General features: G+C 35.8%; 1 protein-coding gene across 1 annotated transcript in view; it reads right to left on the reverse strand.

Annotated features, from left to right (window-relative positions):
• PPFIA2 (PTPRF interacting protein alpha 2) overlaps window positions 1-27,764 on the reverse strand; it is a 288,359-nt gene that overhangs the window by 26,266 nt on the left and 234,329 nt on the right. Inside the window, exons 13-22 of the mRNA XM_054514951.1 lie at window positions 27,534-27,665; window positions 26,522-26,584; window positions 24,479-24,570; window positions 21,978-22,113; window positions 21,293-21,513; window positions 18,319-18,556; window positions 15,706-15,735; window positions 14,712-14,842; window positions 14,046-14,200; window positions 9,769-9,862 (exon numbers count right to left, since the gene is read on the reverse strand). Of these exons, the coding sequence (XP_054370926.1) occupies window positions 9,769-9,862; window positions 14,046-14,200; window positions 14,712-14,842; window positions 15,706-15,735; window positions 18,319-18,556; window positions 21,293-21,513; window positions 21,978-22,113; window positions 24,479-24,570; window positions 26,522-26,584; window positions 27,534-27,665 (1,292 nt within the window). The remainder of the gene's footprint in view (window positions 1-9,768; window positions 9,863-14,045; window positions 14,201-14,711; window positions 14,843-15,705; window positions 15,736-18,318; window positions 18,557-21,292; window positions 21,514-21,977; window positions 22,114-24,478; window positions 24,571-26,521; window positions 26,585-27,533; window positions 27,666-27,764) is intronic.

Consider the following 27,764-nt stretch of genomic DNA (forward strand, 5'->3'; position numbering starts at 1 on the left):
TAACCCTTGTTCAAAATTAAGTTTTGTACCCTTTCACCTACTGAAATTTCCTCCTTAAGTCTGCAAATTCTTATTCAAGAAGAAATAACATTTCTACAATAGATCAAAGAAGAGATGAAGATTTTAAACTTGATATCAGGTTAATTGCTAAAACAAAAACAAAGAAGAAAATGAATTGGTGAAAGAGAAAACAGTAAAATTATATGCACAAATAAAATATTTTTGCATATATGTTTGCTTTGAAACAACATGAGTGTTCAAACAGAAAAAAATTTTGTGTACTCTGTGAGACTTTTGTGATTCAGTTAAACAGAATTCATGCCTTATCAGCATTTGTTAAACCCATAATTTTTCCACTGACTTTAACTCTCAAATGTCTTTGTGATTCTGGACTTTAGACCTCCCAAAACATGTTTATTAAAAAAAAAAAAAAAAAAGACAGAAATTATCTCCAAGTAGTTAACTCATTCTGTCAAACACTTCAGGAGCAAGTCCTGACCTAAATTTGTGTACGATTTCAAGGTTTTCAGTTATTCTGAGTACTTTGAAAGCTTTCATTTTTTTGCATGGATTCAGTTTCAGTTTTCTGAATGGATTTGTTACATAAGATTCACGGAAAAACAAAAAAAAGTAGGAATAAAACATAGAAAATAAACATGGTGCTGAAGATTATTATGTTCAGCAACCATGGCATTTTAACTTACCCAGATATGCTTTTCATGAGATGAAGAGAGATGAATGGAAAAAAAAAAGCACATAAATGTTAATGAACATATAGTAGTCCATAAAAAAAATAAATAGTATGATAGATAAAATAATATCACCATTATAACTACAGAAATCTTTGTAACTGATCTTTCAATGCTTTAGAAAACTTAAGTGCTCTTGTGAGGAGCAGATTAAATTGTCAAAATGAGACTTTCATTAAACTCATGGCGGCTGTTTATTAGGAACCACTCAGCACAGCACATCTTCCATCAACCATACATATTCATGCCAAAGATCTGTAAACACAGCAAATGTGGAGTAGGTTTTCAAATCAAAGCTTTTTGCTCAGATTTGAATAATTTCATAAGGGTAATTTGTGTAACCCTAAAAATCTTGAAAATCCCAAACCTGTGGATTTAACCAAATTACCACCGACACACAGTAAAATTGAGTGGGCTACATACCAAGGTTTACTTTTCTATGTGCACTTTAACAATATTTTAGCAAAATATATCAAAGTAATCAAAAATGACCTAGACTTGGTTATAAAATTTTATATTTAATGTGAATGAGGTACGTTTTAATTTCAGCAGTCAGTCTAACACCATATCAGTAGCAACACTGGTATGAATGATTTGCCCTCTAGGTAACCTATTATTGCCAATATAATAGATACAGTATATGGAGGAGAAAGTAGGATTGCTGCAGTCATTGCTCATAATAAACATTCTACATCATCCATTAGCTGCCATCATAAAAAAGAAAATTATAGGCCTGAATGAAACCCAGACACCACAAAATATTACATTTCTATTGACAAATTATTTACAGAGATCTAGAAATGCTTGGTAGATATAGTTATAATAAATGTGAGATGAAAAACCTTTTCTGTGTTTAACTAAGAAGAGGTTGCAGACATTTCAGGCAGTTCAGAAGGGCATTGTTTTTGAGGACTTCAATTTTGCTTTCATGTGTGCAAGATCAGCAAAACAGCTGGGAGAGAGCAGAGAAAGTGCAACACAGAAAAGTAGATGGAAACAAATGACAAATTGATACGCAAGAAGTTTAAGACAGGAAGATGAAGGAAGGGAAGGACAACAAAGGCATGTAATATAAGTAAAGTACTAGGGAGCTATTAAAAAAATGACCGAATCTGATGAAAGTAGCATGAGACTTGAATATGCATTCATGATTCAATCTCATTTTCTACTGAGCTAATTGCAAAGACTGATGTGATCACCTTTGCTGAAAAAGCTTTTAATTTTGAGCCTTCTGCAGTATATTGAAGCAGAACTGCTGTTTCTTACATTTTCCACTGAGTAGTCCTTTGGCTGTGTGTAGAGAGAAACAGGGGGATTGACTGGAATGCAAGTAATTTTCTTGTAGTTTTAATGAGCTGGCAGTTTGCAGTCACTTGGGGACAATTTATGGGACCTGAAGGCCATGACAGAGTAGATAGGAGTAGGTCATCAAGGGGCTTGTCACTTCCTGAGCATCTTGTTGGAGAATAATAAAATACGGCAGGGAAAAATGGACTTTTAATTCTAGGTTTTACCTTTTGGGTACTTTTATGGTTTGGGATTTTATTTTGTCATAAGACAACAAATTTATCACCATTTTATTACATTTTCCTTAGACATATATGAATATAAAAGTTGTGTAGAATATTTTTACTCTGTTGTGTTTTACCCATTCTTCCTTTAAATCCTAATTCTATAGTTAATCTGATAGGATACTTATATCTGCTGGAAAGACATGTTTAGAAAGCCAGCTGTATGCACCAGGGTATAAGCTTATATTTATCCAGAAGTTCCAAATTGCAATGGATAGACTTAGACATGTAGATAAGATAGGGACTAGAGCCTTGGGGGTTTATGTTTGATTAAAAAGTTGCAATTTTCTGATACAAATATTCTTATCTTTTATGAGGAAGAGAATTTTAAAAACTTGGCAAAGGATAAAAAGTACTATTTTTTTAAAAAGTACCATTAAAAATAAAATGTTTTTAAAATATGAGTTAGATACACAAAAAATATGTTGTATCATCTTTTCCATGATCAGAATAATCTAAATAAGTTTTAATAATCCTCTGCAAAATAAATACCCATTTATCTTTACATTTGTAATGCTAAAAAGCCTCCAAGTATTAATGTAAGAACAAGACACATTTTTAATACTGCAAAAGCTTTGACTGACTAAAGATTTGAAACTGTTCTAGTTAAAATATTTACTAAAGGAATTAAGTTTAAAAATAAATTTCATCTTTATGTGTCTCCAAGACTAGACACTGATCCAGCCAAGAGAAAACCACACTGCACACAGCAGACAATCCTAAGCTGCATATCAGAACACTGAACACCTCCCCTTCTTTCACCAGAATGGGAAAACAAACACATTTTGCTAGACAGGGAGGAAAAACTAAAGATCAGGCTAAAAACTACTAACAACATATCTGAGTGTTTCATAGATAAGGTAGGAAGGAATGAAATTAAATGCAAAACTTGAATTTTCCTGAAGATTCAGAAAATAAAAGACTGGGGGTGAAAAAACATTGTATTCTTAAGAGCTACATGAAAATATAAATTGCATATGTTTGGGATACAATGGTGCTTAATAAGGTGGACGGCACAGAAAAACACCCTAATTAATCCAACTGGATTCATTTTCTAAAATGTGTGCAATTAAAAAAAATCATTAGAAACAGCTATTTGCATACTGCAGAGGACAGAAATTATTTGTAGTCACAAATACATTACATCAAATTCTAATTGCACTTGCACACATGAAACCTAATTAATTAACCTAATTAAAGGGGCATCATGTGGATTCAAGAGCAATTACACAATAACTGCACTGTTTCAAACAAAATAGTCCACAGTATTCCACAAAATAGTCTACCTAAATATTTTTTCAAGTTGCTTGCTGACAGAGATCTAAAACTTGGATTTGCCCATTAAAAAATGTTTATCAAGTTAACTTATCAACATTTATCATTCTTTTTTTTCCCCCTAAGTATAAAGAGAGTCAATCCAACACGCTGCTCAGTTCACATGATGTTCCTGCTGCCTAACATGTACATCACAGTAATCAGCTGAGACTTAACAGCATTGCAATTCTCTCTGCAAAGTTAATTATAAGTCTATGAATACTAAGAATTTATTTTTTACATATGAGAATTGCTTAGGTCTTGATTTTACAAGGGTTTTTTCATGTATGTCAGCACATGTACACATCCTGGCACATCAATGCTCTTCTGCAATGCACTTGAAGCCAGGAAGCTGAATCTGGCAAACAAAAACCTCTAGCTGTGGAGTAAATCCCCCCAAAAACAGGTTCTTGGGAAAGAATGGTTTACTTTGATTTTCCTTGGAAAACATAAACCTCACATCTTAAACTTGTTTTGGAAATACAGAATTAATAGATTCTTGTCTCAGTCAAATCGAACAAAACTGAAGAAAACAGTGAGGGTAAAAGCACTGCTCTGGACTCACATTTATAAACTGGGGGATTTATCAGCTTCTGGACTCGGGTCCTGCCATCATGATCCAGAATAGCTGGCTTGCATGTGAATTCTTTTTCAGGGAATTTTTTAATTTGTAAAAAATATACAATTATAAAATAATTTGTGTTTGGGATTGCTGCAGAAAGGATGGCACAAGCCAATCTCCCACTGTACTAGCAGCATGCACAAGGTCAAACCCACCTCTGAGTGGCAATCCAGACAGAGCACTTAAATGACTCAAACCTTGCCTTATGCTGGTGCCTAGAGGGGATACAATCAGCACATCCTGTGAAATGGCAGTGACTATGACCAATTATTACACACTTTTCACACAACATATGATATAAATACATCTATATTTCTCCAGAGACGCTTGTTTGCTGCTACTTTGCATATTGTTGCAGATCAAATCAAACATTACATTTGAGAAGGGTGCCTGGCCTTTGGAGCCGTACTACACTGTACAAAGCAAGACTCTCTAGAGCTGTATTTGCCACCAGTGAAGCTTTTAGGTATGGGCAATTTGACACCATTCCTGAGCAAAACTGTGGATAAGGAGAAAACAACTGCTGCTCACTTGGATAGTTACAGCAAAAAGGGAAGCAAACACAACTCTATTTGTTGCTAATATTTCAAGTTTGGTTGAGTTCATTGTTAAAGAATATTTTCATAAATGGTTCAATGTATGGTATTTTAGTGTAAAAGACAGTAAAACATTTAAACAGCTTTTCTTAAGTGCCTTAACTTGACACGAGATGAGGTCAGTGGAGACATGGATTTTTAAGGGGAATACAGTTCATTTTAGCCACAGTGTTATCTACTCATTTTTGGATGTATGAATTGTCTTTTGGGACAGACACTGACCAACTTCTCCATAGTGTCCTGTTCCAGAGGACACTATGACTCTACCTGAACCTTTCAGGAACTTTCACACATTGCAATAGAAACTGGACTGACCTGAACTTCCCATGCTGGGTCCTGGCTTGGGCCAGCATGACAGCCCTGTGTGAATGCCAAGGCCAAGTCATTGGGCATGCACAGTTTGCACAACACCCACAAAGGATGATGTAATGAACACAGGAGATAGTCTATACATAGTCACAGAGAATGGTAGCTGGAGTCAACTACAAATTCAGAATTGGAAACTAGGTAAGTGTTTTCCAGAGGGAGACTGGTTTATCACTAGGAAAAAATATTAAGAGAAAACTTCCATTCTTCATTTTCACCTTCTGGAGAGTTTATCTTAATCAAAAGGTATGGTTTAGAGGAGAGAAAACTATTTAAATCATTGGGGGTGTTCAATTGAATGTAAATGTGACAGATGGTATCTGTGCCAATAATAATTCTAGTCCTAAACCCTGAGTTTTCATAAACAAGGGTTCTTTAGGCAAACAAGGGTTTTCATAAACAAGGGTTCTTTAGGCTCTGAAAGTTCAGGCAAAAGGCTATATACAAAAGATTCTATATACAAAACATCACCACATTTTATATAGAACAAGTGAAGTGAAATACAAAGTCCAGTTAAAATTATAAAAATCAAGCACATATACACCCCAACATCACTGAATTTCACAAAAAATGAATAACACCTTAAAAACTTTAAATACCCCTTACCCTCATCTTTTTTGTTTTTTTTTTTTTTTGTAGAACAGCATGCTGAATTTACAAATAGTAAGGCCTAAAAAGTTTCAGTATTAACCAGAACAGTCATTTGTTTAATGTTGAGACTAAACATCTATGGATGAGTCAGGCAACTTAAATTCATCTTTTCAGCTTGTAAGAGATGTTGTGTATAATTTTAAAATTCTACACAACCTCCTTAATTTCTCTTTGATGCCTTAGGAGTAAGGCTTATTCCTAATAGATCAACTGTAATAACCAGATTTTGGATGAATAGAGATCGTTGGAGGTTTATAAATGTCTAGCATATTACTGAGACAAACTGTTAATTACATTTTAATGATGTCTAAGCTGTCAATTGAAACTGAAAGAAATTTTACATCTAAATAGCATCTTCTAAAAAGGAAGCAGGGAAACCTTGAAATTTAGGTTAATGACACTACAATCACCAGAGAGAGAACTGGTCTCCAAAATTACCACACTCTCTCATTAAACTTTTCAGAGTGAAAACTATTATTCACTACCTGACTCCATGCAAACGAATGGGACTAAAGCACTATACCACACTGCAGTGTGTTTCTAACTCCATGAGGGCCAGAGTCAATGCAACATTTGCTTGAGGGAGCAGGTGCTCAGGACACTTGATGGACCATTAGAACCTGCTGCTGCAGTACCTGGCAATCTGAAATATCATGCATCTTTATCCCTGGGATAAGGGCATCCTTCTGGAATTACTGATGAAATTAAATACATTCAAAAATGCAAAATTAGAAATGTAGCAATTTAAGTATTTCTCAGTTAAGAGATACCATGGATATAATTTTAACATGAATCTGTCCTTTTATAATGACTTTTATCCAAACTAAATCAAAGCTAATAGAAGAGGTGAGTGAAGATCATGACTACTAGCACAGTAGTCATATGTTGATCACACTGATGAACCCGACTTCTGTTTCACAGCAAGGGGAGAATCTTTGTTTTCCTGCACCAGAAGCACCACTGAACTGTTTGCTGAGCTGTTAACAGGGCTGAAAGCTACTTCACCTGACTTGCACGTCTCAAAGGGAAACACAATTTCAGTATGGGGTTACCATACTTGTTGTATAGAAAAGAGAATTGGCTCTGGCATCACTATTTCAAGGCTTTTTGTGTTGTTGGGGTATTTCTTTGCAGGTTTTTTTTTTTATTTTTTGAGGTAGTTTTTGGTTTTGTACGCTTTGGATTTGGTTTTTATTTGTTTAAAGGGAGTGACAAAGCCAGCATAAGTAAAGCTGTCTCAGACCTGAAATGTAATACAAAGTAGTACTTCCCAGCTTTAGCCTATCCTTTACCTATCCTGTTGGTGGGTTTGGCTCTCTTGGGCTTTTACATCCTAATACAAGTCAGTTAGAAATGCTTTCAAGGTGCTCTGCTCTGTGTTGCAGTGACTGCTCACTGTCTCTGCAGGGCTTGTAGAGCAGTTTTGTTTAGCAGTAAAGGAGGAATCAACCACTGGGACTTAAATCATACTGCCAAAGATCCTACTGCTACATCATGAGCTAGGAAATTACTCTCAGGCTTCTCTTATTATGTCTTAAAAGGACCTCCCACACATCCCTACCACCATTAATGTTACATAGCATAGTTTCCTCGTTTGCACCACACAGTTCAGTAATCTTGCACCTACTGTGTGCATGGTAAGGCTACTTCCAGAGGGAATTAGGCATTGTTAAGAATTGGTACAAAGGAATGCGACCTACTGCAACAAACTTTTCATTTAAATTACTTTGTGGACTTTCTCAATTTAATATTTTCTAAGGTAAGACATGCAAATAAATGACTGATATTCAAGACCCATCTGGACACAATCCTGTGCCATGTGCTCTGGGATGACCCTGCTTGAGCAGGGGGGGTGGACCAGGACCCACTGTGGTCCCTTCCAACCTGACCCATTCTGTGATGCTGCGACTGCATTTCTTACAAGGAGGTGTTAATTCTCTTACACTCTACTGACAGTTTGGCACTCTAACGACTGCCATAATTCAGCAGAATCTCCTGTGTATCTATAACACAATAGGTTACATCTTTTCCTATGTTATGGTTCCTCTAAAATGATATAACATATACATACATATATACATAAACTAGCAATAATGTATGTTAACCTTTCTGCAGTTCTGAGGTGAGAAACTATGAAGACAGGTAACCCTAAAAGGCACAGGGGGAAAATTAAATTTCTTCATGAGATAGTTGTAGAACATATACTTTGGATAAAGAATGTACAGTTCAGACTAATAGAATAGTCATAGTCACAAAGGAAAGAGTCCTTTCCTTCCAGCAGAGGACACTTTGATTACATCTAATCCATAAAGAACCAAGGACAGACAGACAGGAGAAAAAAAGGAAAGACTTGAAAAGCAGAAAGCATGGGATTGTGTGAGATTGGACAGAAATTTAATAACAGATTATCTGCACACCCCTTATTTACAGACCCAAAAGCTGGTAGGCAATCTATAGATGAAATAGTCATGTCATGTTTGCAGTTGTGTGCCAAGTCTTGTTATTTTACCCAGTTTAATGAACTAAAAGATAAGAAAGTGAACAAAATGAATTCATTATTCCCTTCAAAATTGTTTCAATACTGTGATACATTCAGCCCTCAGAACTGGAAGGTACATTGGGACTTCAAAAAAAAAGGCTGCTGAAAATAATATTCTTTATGAATCGTAATGATGGCCTCAAAGATGCCTTCTAGAGTTAGTAAAAAAAAATACTATGGTAACATAATCTACATCCATATATTTCTAAAATTACTGATTATGTATAGATAAGAAATACAGGGACAAGACTCAACAACTGTAACATCCCTGTGAATGCTATTTTGAGTTTCTTAATTGAATTGAAAATGTTTCTTCTCTTCCAGCTAGGAGAGTGACTCTAATTGCTAAATTGAGGCTGATTTAAACAGAATGTTTGCATTTGTACATTATGTGAATGTGTACATTTAAAGTTATATTTCGTCACTTGACAGAAAAGTAGTGATTAAAAATATTCAACATAAAAATTTAAAGAGAACTTCAAATATTATCCCTGGATTCTTTGGACTACAACTGAAAATTCTCTTGAAACTCAGGCAAGGAATCTAAAAAGAGTGAAACAAACCAGAAAACCCAGAAAATTTTTAAAACGAGGCTTTCAGAATCCAAATAATAGCATTAAAGTGAATGGTTATGGCTGAAAATAAACCTATTTGTTTACAGAATGAATTTGCAAAGTCAGTTTCAAGTACCATTTTTTTCTCTGACACCCTCTAATTACACTGTAAGTGCAGTGCTGCCAAGAGGTTTCTTTTGTGTTTGCAGCCTTATTTTATTAGTTCTTCATAGCTCCTGGCAGCTGCTATGAGTCAGTGTGCTGCTTTTACAAGGAGGTGCATGAAAGACAGCATTACATTATTATATAATTGATGCAAACAAAAAGCTAGGCTGCTTTTTGTCTGCATTTGCTGACAGGCAAATAAACTGAAGCTGCTAGGGTTTATGGGGAGCCTTTGACATCTAGAAACAGAAGTAACACTGTTCACTAGATAATACAAAAGAGATTTTTCACCCTTTTGAAAAAGAAAATCTACATAGTGAGTCACTAAATACGTATCTATTTTTTCAGAATTGCACTGAAGGCAAAAAGCACTGGATTAATGACAATGTGAAATGGAAAAATGTCTCTCATAAACCTATGTTCTTTCACAATTGAAATAATATTGTACAATTGACAGACTCTGAATATTTACCCCTATATTTTATATGCAGCTCTAAAACTTTTTACACTGCAAAGAAACATCATTACTAAAATGCCATAGTAGATGGTCTTGCTTCTCATTCCACATTTGAACAAAACAATAAAAATCCTGATATTTTAATCAACTTTCAGCCAAAAGGTCACATAAAAACAGTACTCACTTTTTCTTTAGTCTTCTGTCCTTTTCTGCTTGTGTTCCAAGTTTGCCTAATCCCAGAGATTCCTGAGCTGCTGCCTCTGTTTCCATGTAACCTCCTGGAAAATAAAACAAACAAAAAAACGCCACCATATTTTTTCTTCTCTCTCTTCTGTTGTTCCCCTCCTTAACCCTTCAATTCCCCTCCCACCCACCTTCATCTATATTTGTTTTCTTAAACTGTGACATCTGGTGTTTGTGGAGAACATCTATCACCTGCAGAAGTAAATTCTGATGAGCATTTACTACATTGGAAAAAGTAGTAGAGGAAAAAAAATGTTCTCCTCCTTGTGTTTAGCAGAAATGTATGACATGAGAACCCTTATCTCCTTTACCTATTTTTCTTTGCCTCCCAAGGCTCAGTCTCGTGGTGCTAAGAAAGCAATGCTCTCCCCATTTTTTAATCTTAGTTGAGAAATGTACAAATGAAATTGCATTCTCTCAAATTGTCTCTCTACTATTGCCATTGTGCAGCATCACCTAATGCAGTAGTGCTAAAGTCTTCATTTTGCTCTCATAGAGGGTCTTAGATGTAATTCTCCCTTAAAACACCCAGCCATGAGAGAAAGAGTCTGTCAGAGATAAGTAAAAAGCTTCCTACATCTCCCTGGATGTGTCTTGTAGGCACCTAAATGTGGTCAAAGTCAAGGGAACTTGAATAACTCACAACAAAGTGACAAAGGAAGCTTGCAGTAAGACATGTGGACCAAAATAAAATAATTTTATAAACTAAGGGCATGACTGGTACGATCCACATGGCCACTGACATGACTTTCCTAGCACAGAAATGGAAAATGGTCTGACTTTTTTATCACTGCCCTGATTCAAGAAGAGGGGACCTTCTCATGGAACTCAGAACAGTCTCCAGGCTCTGGCTTCACACTGTCCTCTCACTCCCACTTGTATGTGTACAGACAGAGGCCCTGCAGCACTCCTTTGAAGGCTGCCTTCCTCCTGTGCTCCACCTTGGAAGGAAGGTGTGCAAAGAAGACCACAGGATGGTAAAATGTTGATGCTTGACTCCATTTGAACACAGCAATTTCCTATTTACAGCTAGGGGATAGTGGACAGTTGTATAGCGGACGCTGGCATAATAAAAAAGCACAAAGTAAATTAAAATATTTCTGTCCTGATATGTTGATTTTAATAATAAAATAATTCATAAATGTTATGAAGTGAAATAGCACCACAGCCTTTTACCAGCTAGATTTACGTGCACCTCAATCAAGTGAGAACAAAAGCTACTACTGCATCATGTCTATGACAAAAACTTAGAAAAGCTTGGGTTTAAGCTGTTCTTTCAAAGCAGGTGACATTTTAGCACTCCTGTTTGTCTAGACAGATTTTTACTTTATTGAAAGAAGACACTACTGCAAGTGTCATAATGAGAATGATGCAAATGCATCTCACAAATGCAGAAAATAGGAACGTATACTTTTTTTTCACTTCATCTGCCTGTCTAAGTCTTACAGAATCTCATTAAATGCTTCTTGCTGGCTCTGGATTACATTTTTCATTCAGCAAATAGTCATAAACATACCACATCTTTCTTGAGAGAGCAGCTCTCAGTATGTTGGATAGGGATGGGATGAGTGCAGTGCAGTGAGGGTTTATTACAGGTTGGAGAGTAGTTGGGGCATAATGCATTTCTCCATTCTCCAAATACATCTGGCCTTTGAATGACTGAGGCCTCCTATTGGATGTGGCCACAATAAATGTTTCCTAACAAGCTGACCTTTCCATTTGCCATGCAGATCAGCTTGCTTGGGCAATTCTAAAAATGCCAGGAATGTATTGTTTGTTTTAGGGTCTAGAATATTTAAAATGTAACATGAGAAGAATACAAAAGTGGTGCTTGCCAAGAGAGAGAAGACTGGAAATGAAGGAAAGAAAAAAAGAAGGAAAGAATGAAAGAAAGTGCACTTGCACTCCTTGTAGCATTCCTTTTTCCTTCTCCAAAAACTTAGACAAAACTTAAGGAATCTAGAAATCTTGAATCTCGATTCTAAGAAAGATCTCCTAAAGCATGAATGTGGCTTGGAACAATAAAGCTAATGGTTTAGCAGAGAAGGTAAAATTATCAAATAATAAAAGAACAAAATTCTGGCAAGTTTAGGAATTGAAAAGAAATAATTTCAGGGGTTTGCAAGGAATACAGAGAAAGGAAATATTTTGTGTAATAGGATGGCTCTGTTGATCTTAGTAATACAAGTCTGGAGGTTTCAATACTCTTTCTTAAATATGAGTATATAAATGTGTGCTTTTAAAGAAAATTTATTTTTCATACTAAAAAATGTAAGAAGCATATGTCTATATTAAATTAGAGTGTTTAATTTAAGCAAGGAAATAAATTGCAGTCTTTTATTGATTTTGCAATATAATTTTAGGTTATAAAAACCATTCAAATATTTTGCAGTGCTGTAGTGATAGGACTTTCTATGTAAATTTCTGTGATGTAGTATCTTACCATAAATAGAACTCCTAATTATATAGCTGCACAGATAACACATCTGTTGTGAAACTGAGTCAATTACTACCATGACTCCTCTTTTTAAAATTTCATTTTCCCTTGCAACTCAGGATATTCCATGATTCTATGATATGTCATTGAATGAAAATGACCACTCAATAAATGCTTTTCTTTTGATATGTTAAAAATTAAGATGAGAAAAATTACCTGTAATTCAGCTGCTCAATGTCTTTTTAATTTCTTAAAAATATTTTGTTCCTACCTTTTGATTAGGTAACAGTCTTACTGTTCATTTTATACATGCTAGTAAACCTCGTTTCCTTAATTAAAATGTGCATTATATTGAAATTTTGCTCTTGAATTAAAGAATGGAAGTCACAAAAAATTCATATTATTGCAAACCACTAATATATTTTAGCAATTTCATGACCTAGTATGGGAATTACAGATGGGCTTTATCAAATTCTATGTATGTATTATTAATCATGGTGGGTATTAGGAAATTAATCTATTGCCAGATTTCATTGCAGACCCACACATTTATTGCATCTTTGTCCTCTATATTCCTGACTTACTGAGAAATTGTAAACCATAAACCATCAGTGTCAATAAAAAAGATTATATGAAATGTAAATGTGAATTAATAAAGTCTAACTTCAGATGCAGTCTAAAGTTTTAAAATTAGCCATAAATGCACATGGTGGCATACAGGTATATTTGAAAGACTCATTTATAGATTCTCATTTGAAAGATTGAATAAATCAGTTTTATTCTTTTCATAGTAAAAAAAAAGGGGGAATTCAAATTGCAATTAGAAATTAGGTTTTTTCAAGAACACATGGTTTTCACAGGCAGAGAGGAGAAAAGTTGGAGTATAAATGAAGAATACTCAGTTTTTCAATTTTACTCTGATACTTTGACCGTAGTACTATCTTTCTTTATTGTGTACTATTTTAGCAATGGGTTTGTTAGTTCTGCTAAGGACATGTTGCAAGAAAAACATAGGTTTTTAATTTCAGGCTTATGCTTGCTGCCTAAGTGTTTACTGCAAGGCCTTAAAATTCTTTTTACAAGTGTGACATGGTTACCATGGCAGTAAAATTTAATGCCTCACAAATTTGTATTATGTGACATCTGCATGACTAGGAAAGAGTCACTATTTCAATTTTATTGACACACTTATTACAATTTGATACTTGTGCTGGAAAATTTTTGCCATGAAGGAAGTAGAATGAAATAGTCTCGGCAAGGGAAAAGGACAGAAGAAGTAGGGAGAAAGCTAAGCACTACTCTGTGTGCAGCATAATGGTAAGAGTTATCCTGAGGACATTCAGCTATAGGCAATAGAGGGCATCTATCAACACCCTGAAATCTGAAAAGCAGCTACACTTGATTGCAAGGACCTTCTGTATCACATAGGTACACCACCGTTATAGCCATTTGTTGCTAATTAACTTCTCACCTCCTCTTTATGTGGTTATTCAAGAATACAGTGTTACCATTGCTACCCTAATTCCACAGACCAATGAAGCACCAGGTTCAGTGAAGAAGATGATTCCAGTAATTTGTGCCCAAACTCTCCTTTCATTTACATTACAGTCATGGCAAACTCTTGACAAATACAACTGCTGATAACAGTGAAATTTAATGAGAAAGCTGTGCCAGACAAAACAGAAACATGAGTGAATTGGAAACTGAAAAAAAAAGCAAAATTAAAAATGGGAAAATGGCAGTGAAATGGTGACCTTAGCTTGTTACCACTAATTCCTTACTGAGCTGTCCAAGTCGAGCCTTCTCTTTTTTACCGAACAATCGTCCTATTGAAGACTTGATTCCTTTCTTCTTGGGAGCTTTGTGCAGGGAGTCCTGGCTGCTGCTGACACTGCCAAGACCAATGCTTTCTGGCTCCAGTGAAACAGGCAAACTACTGCAAAATGATAATAAAGAAATAGAATAGATAACATGTCAACATCTTTATTTTCTTCTAAGCAGCTCTGCAAATAAATTATTTGGTAATAATTTAGTAATGATCTCCCAACAAGTGAAGCAATCACATCGTTAAATTATTTGGCAACATATAGAGCAACAGAAGATCACACTTTCTCTGTCAGGCAAGGCTGAAAATAAATATTTTTGCTTTGCTAAGAACAATTTATGAAAAATACAGTAGTCAGCATTCTGATTTTATTTCTGGGATTTGTAGCACTGCTACTTCCAGTAGTCATCAAAACTGTACCTCAAAACAGAAATACCCAGCATGTACTTTAGCACTGATAAACATTTTCAGGGTCATTGCAATAGACAATGGGTAGGGTTTTTTCTCTCATTTTATGAGAAACAGGGAAGAAATCAAGTAATTTTGGAGAAGTTAAACAACATGACTTGAAAACAATAATATGTAAACTGTGAAGTAACAATCCATGTTACAAACATCTTACCTTCTGGCATCATTGTGGTATGAAGAAGGAAGGGTGTGAGTCATCCTGATGGCTCTTGGTGTTGGAGGAGGAGAAGTTTCACATTTGATTGTGGCTTTGTCTTCACGCCCATCTTCTTCAACTACTGCAATCTGGGGGAGAGAGACTCCAATGAGAGCATACTAGCTTTTCAAGAATGTTTCAATACACACCTCATGAAATTGTCAAGTAGACTGAAACACGTAAGATTTCAAGTTCAATGCTTCTAGAAAATTGAAAGGGTTCTTTTTTTCTAAATGTGACAGATTAAAACAGATATTTTAAAGAAATGAGACTATGCTTTTGGAAGAAGTTCATTCCTTTTATGCTAAAGAGGTTGGTGAAGGTCTAAACATGAAGACAATCTTAGGTGTAAGTGGGTCCCTTGCATTAAACAGGATTATTCAGGTTTACTAATTTTCTCAGGGATGTAAGAGAGAAAGTGAATACAGGCATAAACATGATCACTCTCTACACAGTGCGTTACCAGAATGGTCAGTATGCTTAACAGTAAGCATGGACAAACAGGAATTTTGCCAGAGCATTATAATGATTTATCTTAAATAATGTCATGGAGTTTCATCATCAGTGCCAGTTCTGTAAACAAACCTACATTGCTCCAGAAGATTTCAAGGAATCTCTTTGTAGTTCCTCCAGCAAGAAGAGTGGCCAAAATACATTTGAAAGTAGTGCTTTCATGTCCATACTTCTTTAAAAACAAGTATTCCTTTAAGTTTGTGCTGTTGAGGCTGCTACTCCAAGATATCACTTAGTGGGCCTTGCTTCTATGGCTTAGCTGTGACCCCTGGAAGCCATTCCAGGTAGGATTAATGATTATGTTCAGGCATATAATGAAAAGGAGAGAAGGGGATGTAGTTGCTGGCAACGGACCCCAGCAAAGATTTAGTTATCTAAATAGAAGAGGAATATGATAATTCCCAAACTCTCAAAACTTTAAAAAACCCCAGTATCATACCTTTCTCCGATGCTTCCTTAGGTCGCTTGGCTTAGATTGGTAACAGAAGTGGAAACAACAGAAAGTAACGATTAATAAATATTATTGAAGCATTAAAAACCCCTCACATTTGTTGTTCTCACATTCATGAAGTGGGAAGGAAAGATTAACCACTCTCCATATTATATACTAAGTATACACTTGCTGTATTAACGTAAAATAACCCCAGAAAAATATTTCATTCTGGGAAGGTAGGTTTGGGTATTTTAGGAAAAATTACACTCTCCTTCAATTTCATAACTTAGCAAAGAATTTCAAGCCTACAGTAGCACTTTTTATTTTTGAGTTTTCATATAAGTACTTATGTTATCCCCAACAGAGATTTTTTTTAAGAAGTTTTATCAAATATTACAAATATATTGGTGTCCCACCAAGTAAAACCACAAAATATCATCACCAAATACCATGACTGAAAAAATGATTGGCATTTTCAGGAAATGAATACATATTCACCTATCTTCTTCAGTATTACTTGGCAGCAGCAGACTACTAGAATGGGTCTTGTTCAACCCCCTTTGCATTTTTATTTTTGGTAGATGTCTCTTTCATTTAAGGAAAGCTGATGATACTCTGCAGAATTTATTTACTACATGCACCTGGGCTGTGGAAACTCATGCAGTCCTCCTTCTCCAGCCTTGGCAATTTGTGCTCTAGAGATCAGACTTAAATCTCTTCCCAACTCCAAGTTTCACTTAAAGGATCTCTGACAGACTTGTGTCTGTTCCCAGCCAGCAAGGAAGTGATATTGAACACTGAACTCCTGCTGAAACAGTGCAGGGCAGAAGTGTCCTAAAATGGTTGATGAAGGTGAGCAAAGCTGATGAGCAAAGCTGATGAGCTGATGAGCTGATGGTTGATGAAGGTGGGCTGTGCTGATAAGCACACTATGGGGGGATGCTTCTACTGCTTATGGCAAGCCAAGAGCTCAACTGCAAGTCAGACAGACAATTCCATCTGAGTTTTAGCACAGTTAGAGCTGGATGTCAGTGAGATCATGGCAACCTGAATTGCAGAGGCTATGCAGTCATTTTGTATTTGAATCTGATGAACATATTGACCCAAAGGTACAGTTTTCAAATCCAGGCCACCAGGCAGTGCAGGTGTCTGCTGGCGGGGCAGTTCAACCATTGCCTTTTACCGAGAGCCAGACTGCTAACTTTGAATGGCTGGGGAAAGGGACACTCTGTGCATTTGGGAAGGTGCTGCTTTGGTGAAGTAGGTGGCAGGACAGCAGCCTGCACACTCACCTCCTCCCCAAGGACCTCTGCAACCAATATTTTTGTTTCTGCTGTTCAGCAGTGGGAACTGGGGGCAGCAAAGAATAAGTTACAACTGCCTGCCAGGACCTCCTGCCCGCTGACCTCAGATCCCAAGTGGCAGCAAACACCTTACTAAACTGGGAGGAGAAGAGGTGGGCATGAGTAGTTGTCAGTTCCCAGGAAAAGGGAATACTTGGCTAGGTGATCATCAACAGAAGTCCCTACTCCCAGCTGAGAGGAATGAACAGCCAAGACTCATTTCCAGCTGCTCTTAGCAAGCTTTTTTGTTAGGAAAGGCTCCAGAGGGAATCAGTGCTATTGCTTCCCAGGAATGGACCACAAGGGGACATTGGTGACATGATTATCAGAGAAAAAGCAAATAAAAATTGGGTTTACACATACCCTATTCTATTCCCTGTATGAGATCAGCAGAGTGGGCTGCTTCAATTCTCTCCTGGTACTTAAAAGGATTAATTCACCCCAGCTCCAAACTGGTTTGTAGCTCACACTGAACCCTGCATGTGTACTCAGATCAGTATCAGAGTTGTACATCTTAAATATGTTGACACATACTATCTTCAAATATTTGACAGATGTACTATTTCTTTTTGTCTAGGATCAAAATTAAATTCCTTGTAAATCCCTTTTCAAATTGAACCAGAAATTTTTGAATGTGTCCTCAAAGATACAGCAATGTTATAAATTATTTGGACAGTAATTTCATGGTGACTTGATGTCTATGCACGAGCCACCTGTAATATTGAAATATATCAGTTAAAGGAATTACTGGAAACCAAAGAACTCATTTTAATGTGCATGATGTATGGTCATGAAGAATGTATAAAAGCATTGCAAGTATAAAAGAGTACCAAATAAAAAAGTATATCAAAATGATCCCATATAAGAAGTGGTGGAATGTCTGAATGTCTTCTAGACATTTCCTGGGAGTTTAAACTCAGCAATAGTTCCACAGACTATTGTGTAATAACTGTATCAGTTAAGAACTTTCCATTAGTAAACATTTTTTACATACAAGTAATTCCAGCGAGCAGTTCTGTCTCTTATTAATTCCACAGCCTATGTGCTGAAGGCCCTCAGTAATCCTGTCACTATGCCCCTAGTGAATCATGCAATACTCAAAACCACTATAACAAAGCCCAAAGACACCAAATGCCCACATTCAAGAGAATTTGCTATTTGTATGGATGATGAAGATGTGAATGAAGAATTATAGAGATGAATCAGTCATATGGTGAAAAGATTAAGTACTTAATATAAGAAATATCACATCAAATACTGTCATAATGTTTCTTACCAGTGTCATAACCCCCATTCTGTCCATCTCCCTGGCTGGACTGCGAGGGGTGAGTTTGGGAGTTGAGTGTCCGCTGGGAGGAGATGAGCTTGCAAGGGACGATGCTGTCACCGAGCCAGTAATGGAGGTACCTTGGTGGACTCTGGCTAGGTTTAAGCCTTCCAGACTCACACTGGCCACTCTGTTCTCTATCTCTTCAGCACGCAATTCTGTCGACTCTTTCTCTTCTTGGATTAACCTTATTAAGTAAAAGAAGAATGCTCTTGTATTTGTCTCTTCATATCCCCAGAACAAAACTAGAAACCATTTAATTTCAAATGAGATTTGAAAGCAAGAGCAAACAAAGATGAATATCACAGATAACTAAAAAAGACCCAGTTATCAAATTATTTTTCTCAACTCCTCCATCCTCAAAACCTGTTTGATGAATGTGTCCAACAGCAAGACTTGATGTATGACATTTCAGGAATATTGGTTCCTTTGCAAAGAAGCTAGGGCAGGGGGGTTAACAATCTGATTTACCACAGATAACTAATTCCAAGCTTACGTTGGCTTCATCTGCTTATCTTTTGCTAAATCACAAATTTAAGAGTCAAATGAAATTGGGCCTTTAAGAAGGGAATTGCTAAAATAATCCTTATTAATAAAACAAGAGAACATGTAAAACAAATTGTCTGTTTTACCCCTACAATTTGATGAAAAAATAATAGCTGTTTCTAAAGCCCTGTGTTTTTAAATGAATTTCATTAAAATCACTTTCTTGTTAGCAAGCAATACAAGTTTCTGAAGTGTCTATCACCTCAACAGGATGCTTCCATGGGATTCTTTAGTTTTGTTTTTTAATTGTGTTTTCACCTAGACTGGAAAAATGTCTTTCAAATAAAATATTTTTTTATAAGTCCTTTGCCCATAAACCTGTGCTAGGAGTATTCTTTTTTGCAAAGAGGAGGAAAAATTATGAGAGATCAATGTTAAATGAGAGAATACGAAGTCTAGGGAGGCTGAAACTGTGAACCAGACTTTTCTGAGTGAAATTAAGCAAGTACAATAATTAAACCATAATATATTGAAAATAGAAACCTAAAAAACACCTGTGCTGTGATGAATCTTCTTCCCTAACATCAGTTTCAGAATTTGTATAAAACACATGCAGCTGTTTTTGAAATAATGCAGGGAAGAAACTTAAAGGCTAATAATATTTTGAAAGGGAATTATAACAATGTTTTTCATTCTAGTAATGTAAATCCTCAATCATCTCATATAATAAAACAAATCTAAGGCAAAATACATTTTTAATCTCTTTTGATATCTCAAAAAATTTGATAATCATGTTTGTCATGTTTGTCAACTCAAAAAAAACAAACCAAGAAAAAACATGAAATGCAGTACAGTTTATAGGACAATACTTGTAGATTGTTTTCCTGAACCACATAAAAAAATTTACAAAATGACATATCTAGTCCTTTAATAATAGTTGCTATGATAATAAAAGCCTATACTTCAGTACAAGATTAGCAGTTGAGAACATAAACTACTCTCAGTAGACTTCCTGTAAAAATGGCTGTATAAAAAGTGCCCCCTTGCTTCCCTTTTGAGGTAAAACTGTACCTAATATCTGAGTCAGGACCCTGGGTTAAGTACAACAGTGATCTGATTCAGGGTGGCACAAATAATGTCCCACCTGGAAGTAGTGTTCCTTGTGAAAGCGCTTTACTGTATTGTTAAACCGACAAAAGACTAGTATTGTTTAAAAACAAATATAAATGTTACATCTACAGCTTCCTGAGCTGGCCACAGTGCTGGCCTCCTTGTAATAACAGAAAATATGGATAAGGTTCTTTCTTTTATGTACACTATTTTAAGGAGATTTACCTTCCCAACACCAAAATATTTCTTTGACTCTGTATCTTGACAGGTGTAGGAAAAGGTTTGAGAAAGCAGTGTAATCCTATCTGAACAAACACATTGTGGGAGAGTAAAAAACACAAAGCTCTAGATTTATAATAAAATGTTTTTCCCTGAACAGAAAAATTACTCAAATTCAATACATTCTAACAGAGTTCTTTCTTTAAAGTTACCTTGATCAGAGAAAGTTACCTTGATTATCTTTTGGCAAATCAATCTATCTTGATTATATTTCTAACCACAGTATTTCTGTCTATAGTATTACCAGAAGGTCCCTAACACATTTACTACAATTTTCTTCATCTCCTCCTACAAGAACAGTCGCTAATGAGGGGATGTTTTTCATACACCAAGTTTTTTTAAAGTTGCCCTTACTGAAAACATGTATGAATGCTTTAGTCTTGAAATATGGTTTCATTTATAACAATCATTTAATTAAAACATGTCATTTGACATGTTTTAATTAAGTGATTGTTATAAATGAAACCATATTTCTACCACTCCATTAAATTTGCACAAATACTATTAATATATATTCTATTAATTACCTATATCTGAGCACTATAATACAACTTGGAGCATGAAAAATCATATTCTGTGTCTACAGAGAAAATCAAAACCATGTCTTAGAATTCATGGCTTATATTAGATTTAACATAGGGATAATTGCCAGAAGACAGCATGAAGAGCACAGAAATAAAGTATTTCTGATAGGAGGCTGTTACTGAGCAAGTGGAGTCATGTATAACAGTGAAAAAGACCTTGAAAAAAGGACTGTGAACAAGAATTTGTGAAATCTGCCATGTGTTAGCCTCTTCTAACTTCCTTTTCTTCAACTGGCCAACAATTCTTCATTTGGAATGTTTTTTGAAAGAAATTTCTATGGTTAGGAAAGAAAGACTCAGTTGTTATCTTCACACAGGACTCTCCTCTGGAAAGCAGACACATTATCAATCCTCTAAAAGAACAAGCTCTTTCCTAACTGCCATGAACGGTACCTGAACTCAAGCACTAAAGGAAGCTGGAAGCTGTAACCCTAAGTGCATCACAGCTGGTTCAGGCTACATACCTGATTTCTTTATTGATTGCATCTAGCTGCTCCTGGAGCATCATGGCCAGGGTCTGGGCATCGGAATGGCCACTTGGTGACAGCAGGTCCATGGAGCTGAACAGCGTTTCTCTGTCATCGTCATCGATGTCCGACATCTCGGTGTCGCTTTCGAATGGATGGCTGCTCAGGACACCGATCTGCTGCGTCCTGTTCCACTCATGATCACCAAGTGATTTTACCTGAGCAGGAATTAAAACATGTATGGCTTATGTCAGAGAAAACTGCAAAGTTGAACTTCAAAAAAAAAAAAAGGGAAAGGAAAACAACTAACACTTCAAAATACTTATTCAATTATAAGCTCTCCATTAATGCTCGCAGTATTACTGCAAATAGCATAAAATATTTTCAATAATTGTAATTCAGGTGTCCAGTTACTCTAAGGAAAATTTATAATTTATACAAAAAGACACTCTGGAAAGACAAACAATCAAGTATGTCTGAACTTCAACATTTTCTGCTGTCATTTTGTACAACAGCTCTCTGAGCGGGTATAGAAAAAAACTTGAACTCTGGGTTGGGTTTTCTTGTTTGGTGGTTTTGTTTTTTGTTTTCTTCCTGGAAGAAAACTCCACAAACTGTAAGCTTAACAGCTTCAAACACATTCTCTTATCAGGGAATGTATGAGAAGGAATTGGGGATTAACCTTTGGTTCATCTCTGCGTACTCCCATCCGGCCTCTTCTAGGTCGCCTTATCACTTTAGTTGACCGATAGTCAGACTGGCTATCAACCAGTGAGCCCACTGAGTACCTCAGCTCTGTTGATGTGTCCAGATGAGGTCTAAAAACAGAATTACATAAGTGAACTGAGAGAGTAATGGGAATAACAACAACAATACAATGACCTTCAGTCTCACAACACAGATATTTTTTTTCAAACAAACTTTCATGTATTGCATAATAAAAGAGAAAAAACATCACAAAACATAATTTAAAAGTGAAAAATTGAAATAATTTTATGAGAAAATTTAAGGAGAAACCAAATAATAAAACATCTGATTTTTTTAAATGAAAGCTGTGCATAGAAAAACTTATTGTCCAAAACTTTAACAGGAAAAAGCACATTTCAGGATAATTAGAATGGGCAGCTGAATGTATTTTCCTGTATATTCATAAATATGCCTGAGGTTATTCTAAGCATGTTACGTGTTCATGAGTGAACATATTGATTAAAGCTTTCCTGCTCTAAGTCTATGCTCTATATTATGAAAATATTAGTGAACTGACCTGTGATATTTAACCTTGTTTAGGAATTACTAATCTTTATTTGATGACACTTTCAGTGCTTTAACCCCCCAATTTTTCCTGTAGCCCTGGTAAGTCTTGGGATATTGTGGTGAGGCTTATACAGGATGACTTCAGCACCTCTTTTCTTGTTTACAAACAGTGGTCCCTGACCTCTTCGTCCTTAATCAAACAGCAGCACCAAAAGTTCACTGCTTAGTGCAGTAAAAGCATCCTAACCATGAGCTGTGGAACCAAGGTGGAAGAGCAAAGGCTCCATGTACCATTTGAGAATTCAACCACAGAAACAGAGACCTGAACAATTTCTGTTTCTCAACACACCTGCAATCTCCACATAAAAATATATGAATAGCATGATTATAGTAAAAAAATGAAATGTAACAAAGAACCCACATAGGGAAGTGACTGTTTTTATCTTCTGTGTACAGTAATTGTCTCAATAGACCTTTGTTCTCATAATCAATAATATTTGGCAGTTGTGAAGCAAGTTGGCAGGAAAAAAAAACCAGTCCAGGCTCCAGTCTCTAGCTGTAGATATTCATATGCTGACCAGCTTCATTATTTTCCTGAAAGCACAGACTCCAGCCAATGCAGGCTGAGAATAGGAAGTATTTAATGCTCAGAGCTTGCTGTGCCTGTGAGAGTTGGGATCTTCATGAGGTCAGGTTACATAAGGGAAAGCACACTGTTTAGCGGAACCTGCTGAATTCCCAAGATATTTAGATAGCTTATCAAATTCAAACAGCTCTTTGACAAGGGCTAATCAACTCCTGTTTATGGAGCACAAGCTAATGATATTCATCTACCCAGCAAGGAAAGCTGCTGTTCTCCAACAATGGTCCAAAAACCAAAGCTGCTGTTGCAGCAGCTCAGTAGCCTCTGTCCCTGCAAGCACTTTCAAGAAAAATGTGTTGTGTGCCTGTAGTCACATTGCCAAGGGAACAAAAATTCCAAAAGTTAAAAGCATCACATTCTGAATTTCATCAGCTTACACTTCTCTACATATAAAAAAAATTATTCCAATAAATAATAAAAGGTTGAGGGAGAAACCATGTCCAGATACTGAGCAAGGTGTCTGAGGACATCAGTGGGCAGGCAATAGCTGATGGAAAAAAACCAACCCACCGAACAAGAGTAACTTTAGATGAATAGAGTGCTCCCAATTCAGTCTTGGTCCATGAGCTTTGTCTGGCAGTTGTTCTGGCAGGTTTTAAAAACTGACATGCTGCTTGTTATGAAAACAGCACATGGCACACAATTATCAATAAAGCAACAATTTAATCTCAAGGGACACTTTTAAGACAGAAGGAATTTCTAGAATGATAAATTCTTTGCAGCTGTCAGTGGTTATTTTTATGGCATTTGTCTCACTATACTTCCCATACTGATTTTCCATCAAAAAGAGGCACAATGTTTATTGTCCAATTATGATGTTTTCAGATCTCTCTGAATAATGTCTTCACATTCAGCTTATGTTCTGTGGTCTTTTTCTAGACACTAAGTACAGCTGAGTTATGACTTGCTAATAAAGAAAAAGAAAATATATTATTTATTAAAAAAATATGATCATAAATATGCTGATCAGTTTCAGCATTAAAGAGGATTGTTTCTAATTTATATTTAAGGTCTGGGAAAATGTTGAGTATTTGGATATACTTTTAAAAACATTTTATAATTTAAAAAACTTTTGTTAATCTCCATAACATTTCAGTGTATACTCACTGACATAAGGCCCTGTGTACTGATGAAAAAAGTGAAAAGCAACAGTAATAATAACTGCAAAGGTTTTACATTTTAAAAGAAATGCATGGCCACATGTACATCCCTGCTGTAAATGCTTGCCATTTACATTTATGTCTATTTCAACTTTAGGTGAGAAAACCTTTGTCACAAAATATCACCTTGACAAGGTGGGTTCGATTAAAGAACCAGCCCTCAGTTTCATTTGATCCAGTTCAGACCTCAGTTTCTCAATTTCTTCAGCAAGTCTTTCCTGGAAATAAGAAAAGTAAGATATACTTACTTGTGATGCAAAATACATTTATTTTATGAGATATTGTTCTTGCACCGTTAAACAAGCAAGCAAAGATATACTGAATGGAACACTGGCTACAATAAGAAAAGGAAGCTCATTTAAGTCTCACTACTACTAATGAGATGTACACATCAAAAGGAGGTGGTATAGCACTCTGCTGTTTTACCACTGCCTGACACGTTGGAAGGAAAGGGTGTATTTGAAACTTACTTTTTTCCTACCATAAAGCCAGGCACAGTTCATTGTGCAACTCACCACTTGCCCTATAGAGACCAAGATTAACAGTTGCACTCAATGATCTCTGAGATCATCTTTTCCACCCCACATGATTTTATGACACCATGGGATTGCATACTGGCCTTTCTATTTACTGACAGAGACCCAGACTTAGAGAGAACTGCATTTCAGATGACTTGAACTGCAGCTGTATGTCTTGCTCTTATTGAGTTGATGTGACTCTAGTACGAGGTGCTGCTGGCAAAAAATGACTATTTGCCATAAAATTGGATTTTTGGAAATAACTAAAAAAACCCCCACTATTTACAGTTACCACTAGGGAAAAGAGCACCATTCCCAAATTCTACAAATAATTGTTATCTACTAATAAAGTGAAATGAAAGAATTTTTAAACAAATTAAGAACAAGCATGGGATGAAGATATAACACTGTTCTTCCTAGAGTTAAAAATGTTCAGTACATCAAATGGCTAGGATATCTATAAGTAATATCTATAAATAATATATCTATATCTATAAGTAATAATATAAGTATAATATCTATAAGTAATATCTATAAATAATATATCTATAAATAATACTAGTTTCAGTGAGTATTACAACTGAATTATTAGTATTTTGATTGATACTCTATTGGTAAAACTTGCCGTTACTTAGAGATTATTAGCATCTGATGCTATGTTCATCTATCTGAAATTGCTTCATCAGTTTCTTCATCAAAGTGGAACAAAGAATCTCTTCAATGGGGGACACACAGAAGCTGAGTCAGAACATGTAGTGACAGGACAAAGGCTTTAAAATGAAAGAGGGTAGGTTTTAGATATCAGGAAGAAATTCTTTATGGTGAGGGTGGTAGGGCACTGAAACAGGTTGTCCTTTTGGGTACTTTAATCTTGCTGCCTTTCTCTACAGATTACCTAAATGTAGATGAAAGCAAAAATTTTTTGAACAGATACCTTTTTTTTTTATTCTTCTCAAAGGCCTTGGTTTTGATGCCATATAATATATTTATATTAGTAAATAGAATGGAGCTATATTTTTAAAATTGCTTTTACAGGGAGTTAATACATTGCAAAAACACTTCTGTGCATCTGAATGCAAATATGTTTGTGCGTCCTACTGCACTCAAGGCAGGAATAACTTCAAAACAAAATCCTGCATCTGGGATTGGAATATATCTTCTTGGACGAAATATTTATAATCAATTTGACTGATGCACTAAACAGCATTAGGGGTTAATTTGCAAGGAATGAAGAAAGGTCACTTTCAGCTATATTTAGCATAATGCCACTGCACTTGTTAAGAAGAATTGCATAAAATCCAAAAATTACATTCTTCACTATGAAAGTGCAACCAGTTATGCATACATCTCTGTTAAATAAGACTTTTTCAGAATTAAAACTGATAGAAGAAAAACTCCAAAGCCAGTAAAATCAACATGAATTTTGGTATTGACTTCCTGAGGCTAGGATATCAACCATGAACTTAGCTCAGAACAACTGTCAGAGACCTTCTAAGGCTATTTATTGCATCTAGGTGATTAAAGAAATCCTCATTTACATCAGTAAGATTTTTCATGATAGCTGGATAATTAATATGCCATCTGCATATTTCCAAATAATAATTCTACATATTTTAATAAAATCAGATAAAATCACAGTATTTTACAGTACCTTATCATGTAAGGACTCTTCCAGATTTTTCCTGAAACTTTCAGATTCTTGAATCAAAACATTCTACAAATAAAAATAGGAGAAAAAAATAAGCAAGAAAGAAATTAGAGATATGTTAATGGATCAGATATCACTATGTTCATGTACAAGTTTACAAAGTTCATATATGTTAGACTTCAAAATTAAAATTCTTTAATGCTTCAGTTGGATTATATTATTATACTTAATTTTAAATTCTGCAAGAATTCAAACATGTAGGAACATGAGTCTTCTAGATCAGCAAAAACTTTGCATCTTGGTTGAACTGAGCAAATGCCTCATCCTTACACGACCAATTCTCCCAACAAATACTTTTGGCAAGCCTACTTCTTGCTCCATACCACATATTGTTTCAATGGTATAAACCAGAAGTATATAATCTGAGAAGTTCTGAAACACCCTTCTGAAAAACACCAAAAGATTCCCCTCAGACCATACAGAAGGTGAATAAGTAGAAGAGGGAGGAATTAGAGAGGGCAAATACAAAGGTCAGGAGCTTTGAATTTTGCAGGACCACATTGTCTCACACAGTGGAAAATCTGTAAATAACATTCCCTCTCCGAGGCTAGATGCTCCTTCTCCTGTGGTGACAGCATTTTACTCTTCCCAGAGGAAGTGAGGTGAAATCAGCATGTTAAAACACTGAAATGATGGCACATCTAAAATGGTCATTCCCCTGTTCTCATCCACCTTCTCTCACTGCCTCATGCAGCCTGTCACACACTGATCCTTTCCAAGCCCTTCATCAGGCTCTTGGCTGATAAACACGTGACTCAAAATATTCCGCATTTTCGCAGCTCATCCGGGAAGACACTTGAGCCCACTCTTGAGTTAAGAGTCAAATGTGTAAGTTGGACCACATTTGTGGTAATACTGGTAATACAAAATCAGCATGATGTCTCCATCCTGATAAAAGCAGAACATATGGGAAATCTTTATTAAGCTAAACTTTATACTGCTGTTTGTACTGTACCTTTTCTTCCAGTGCTGCCATTCTCTCTTTTAAGTGTAGTTGCAGACGCTCATTGGATTCTGTCAAAAGTCTGTCTACGGTATCCGATAATCTTTTGTTGTGCTCCTCATTCATTTTTTCTCTTTGCCTTGCCTTTAATGTAGAATAGATGAGACAGATTGGTAGGGTCCAAAATTAACCAGTACAGATATGTATAATTTAAAAAAACAAACTAACTGTAACCAACTAAAA

Source organism: Molothrus ater, chromosome 5 (genome assembly GCF_012460135.2).
Source record: "Molothrus ater isolate BHLD 08-10-18 breed brown headed cowbird chromosome 5, BPBGC_Mater_1.1, whole genome shotgun sequence".
NCBI lineage: Eukaryota > Metazoa > Chordata > Aves > Passeriformes > Icteridae > Molothrus > Molothrus ater.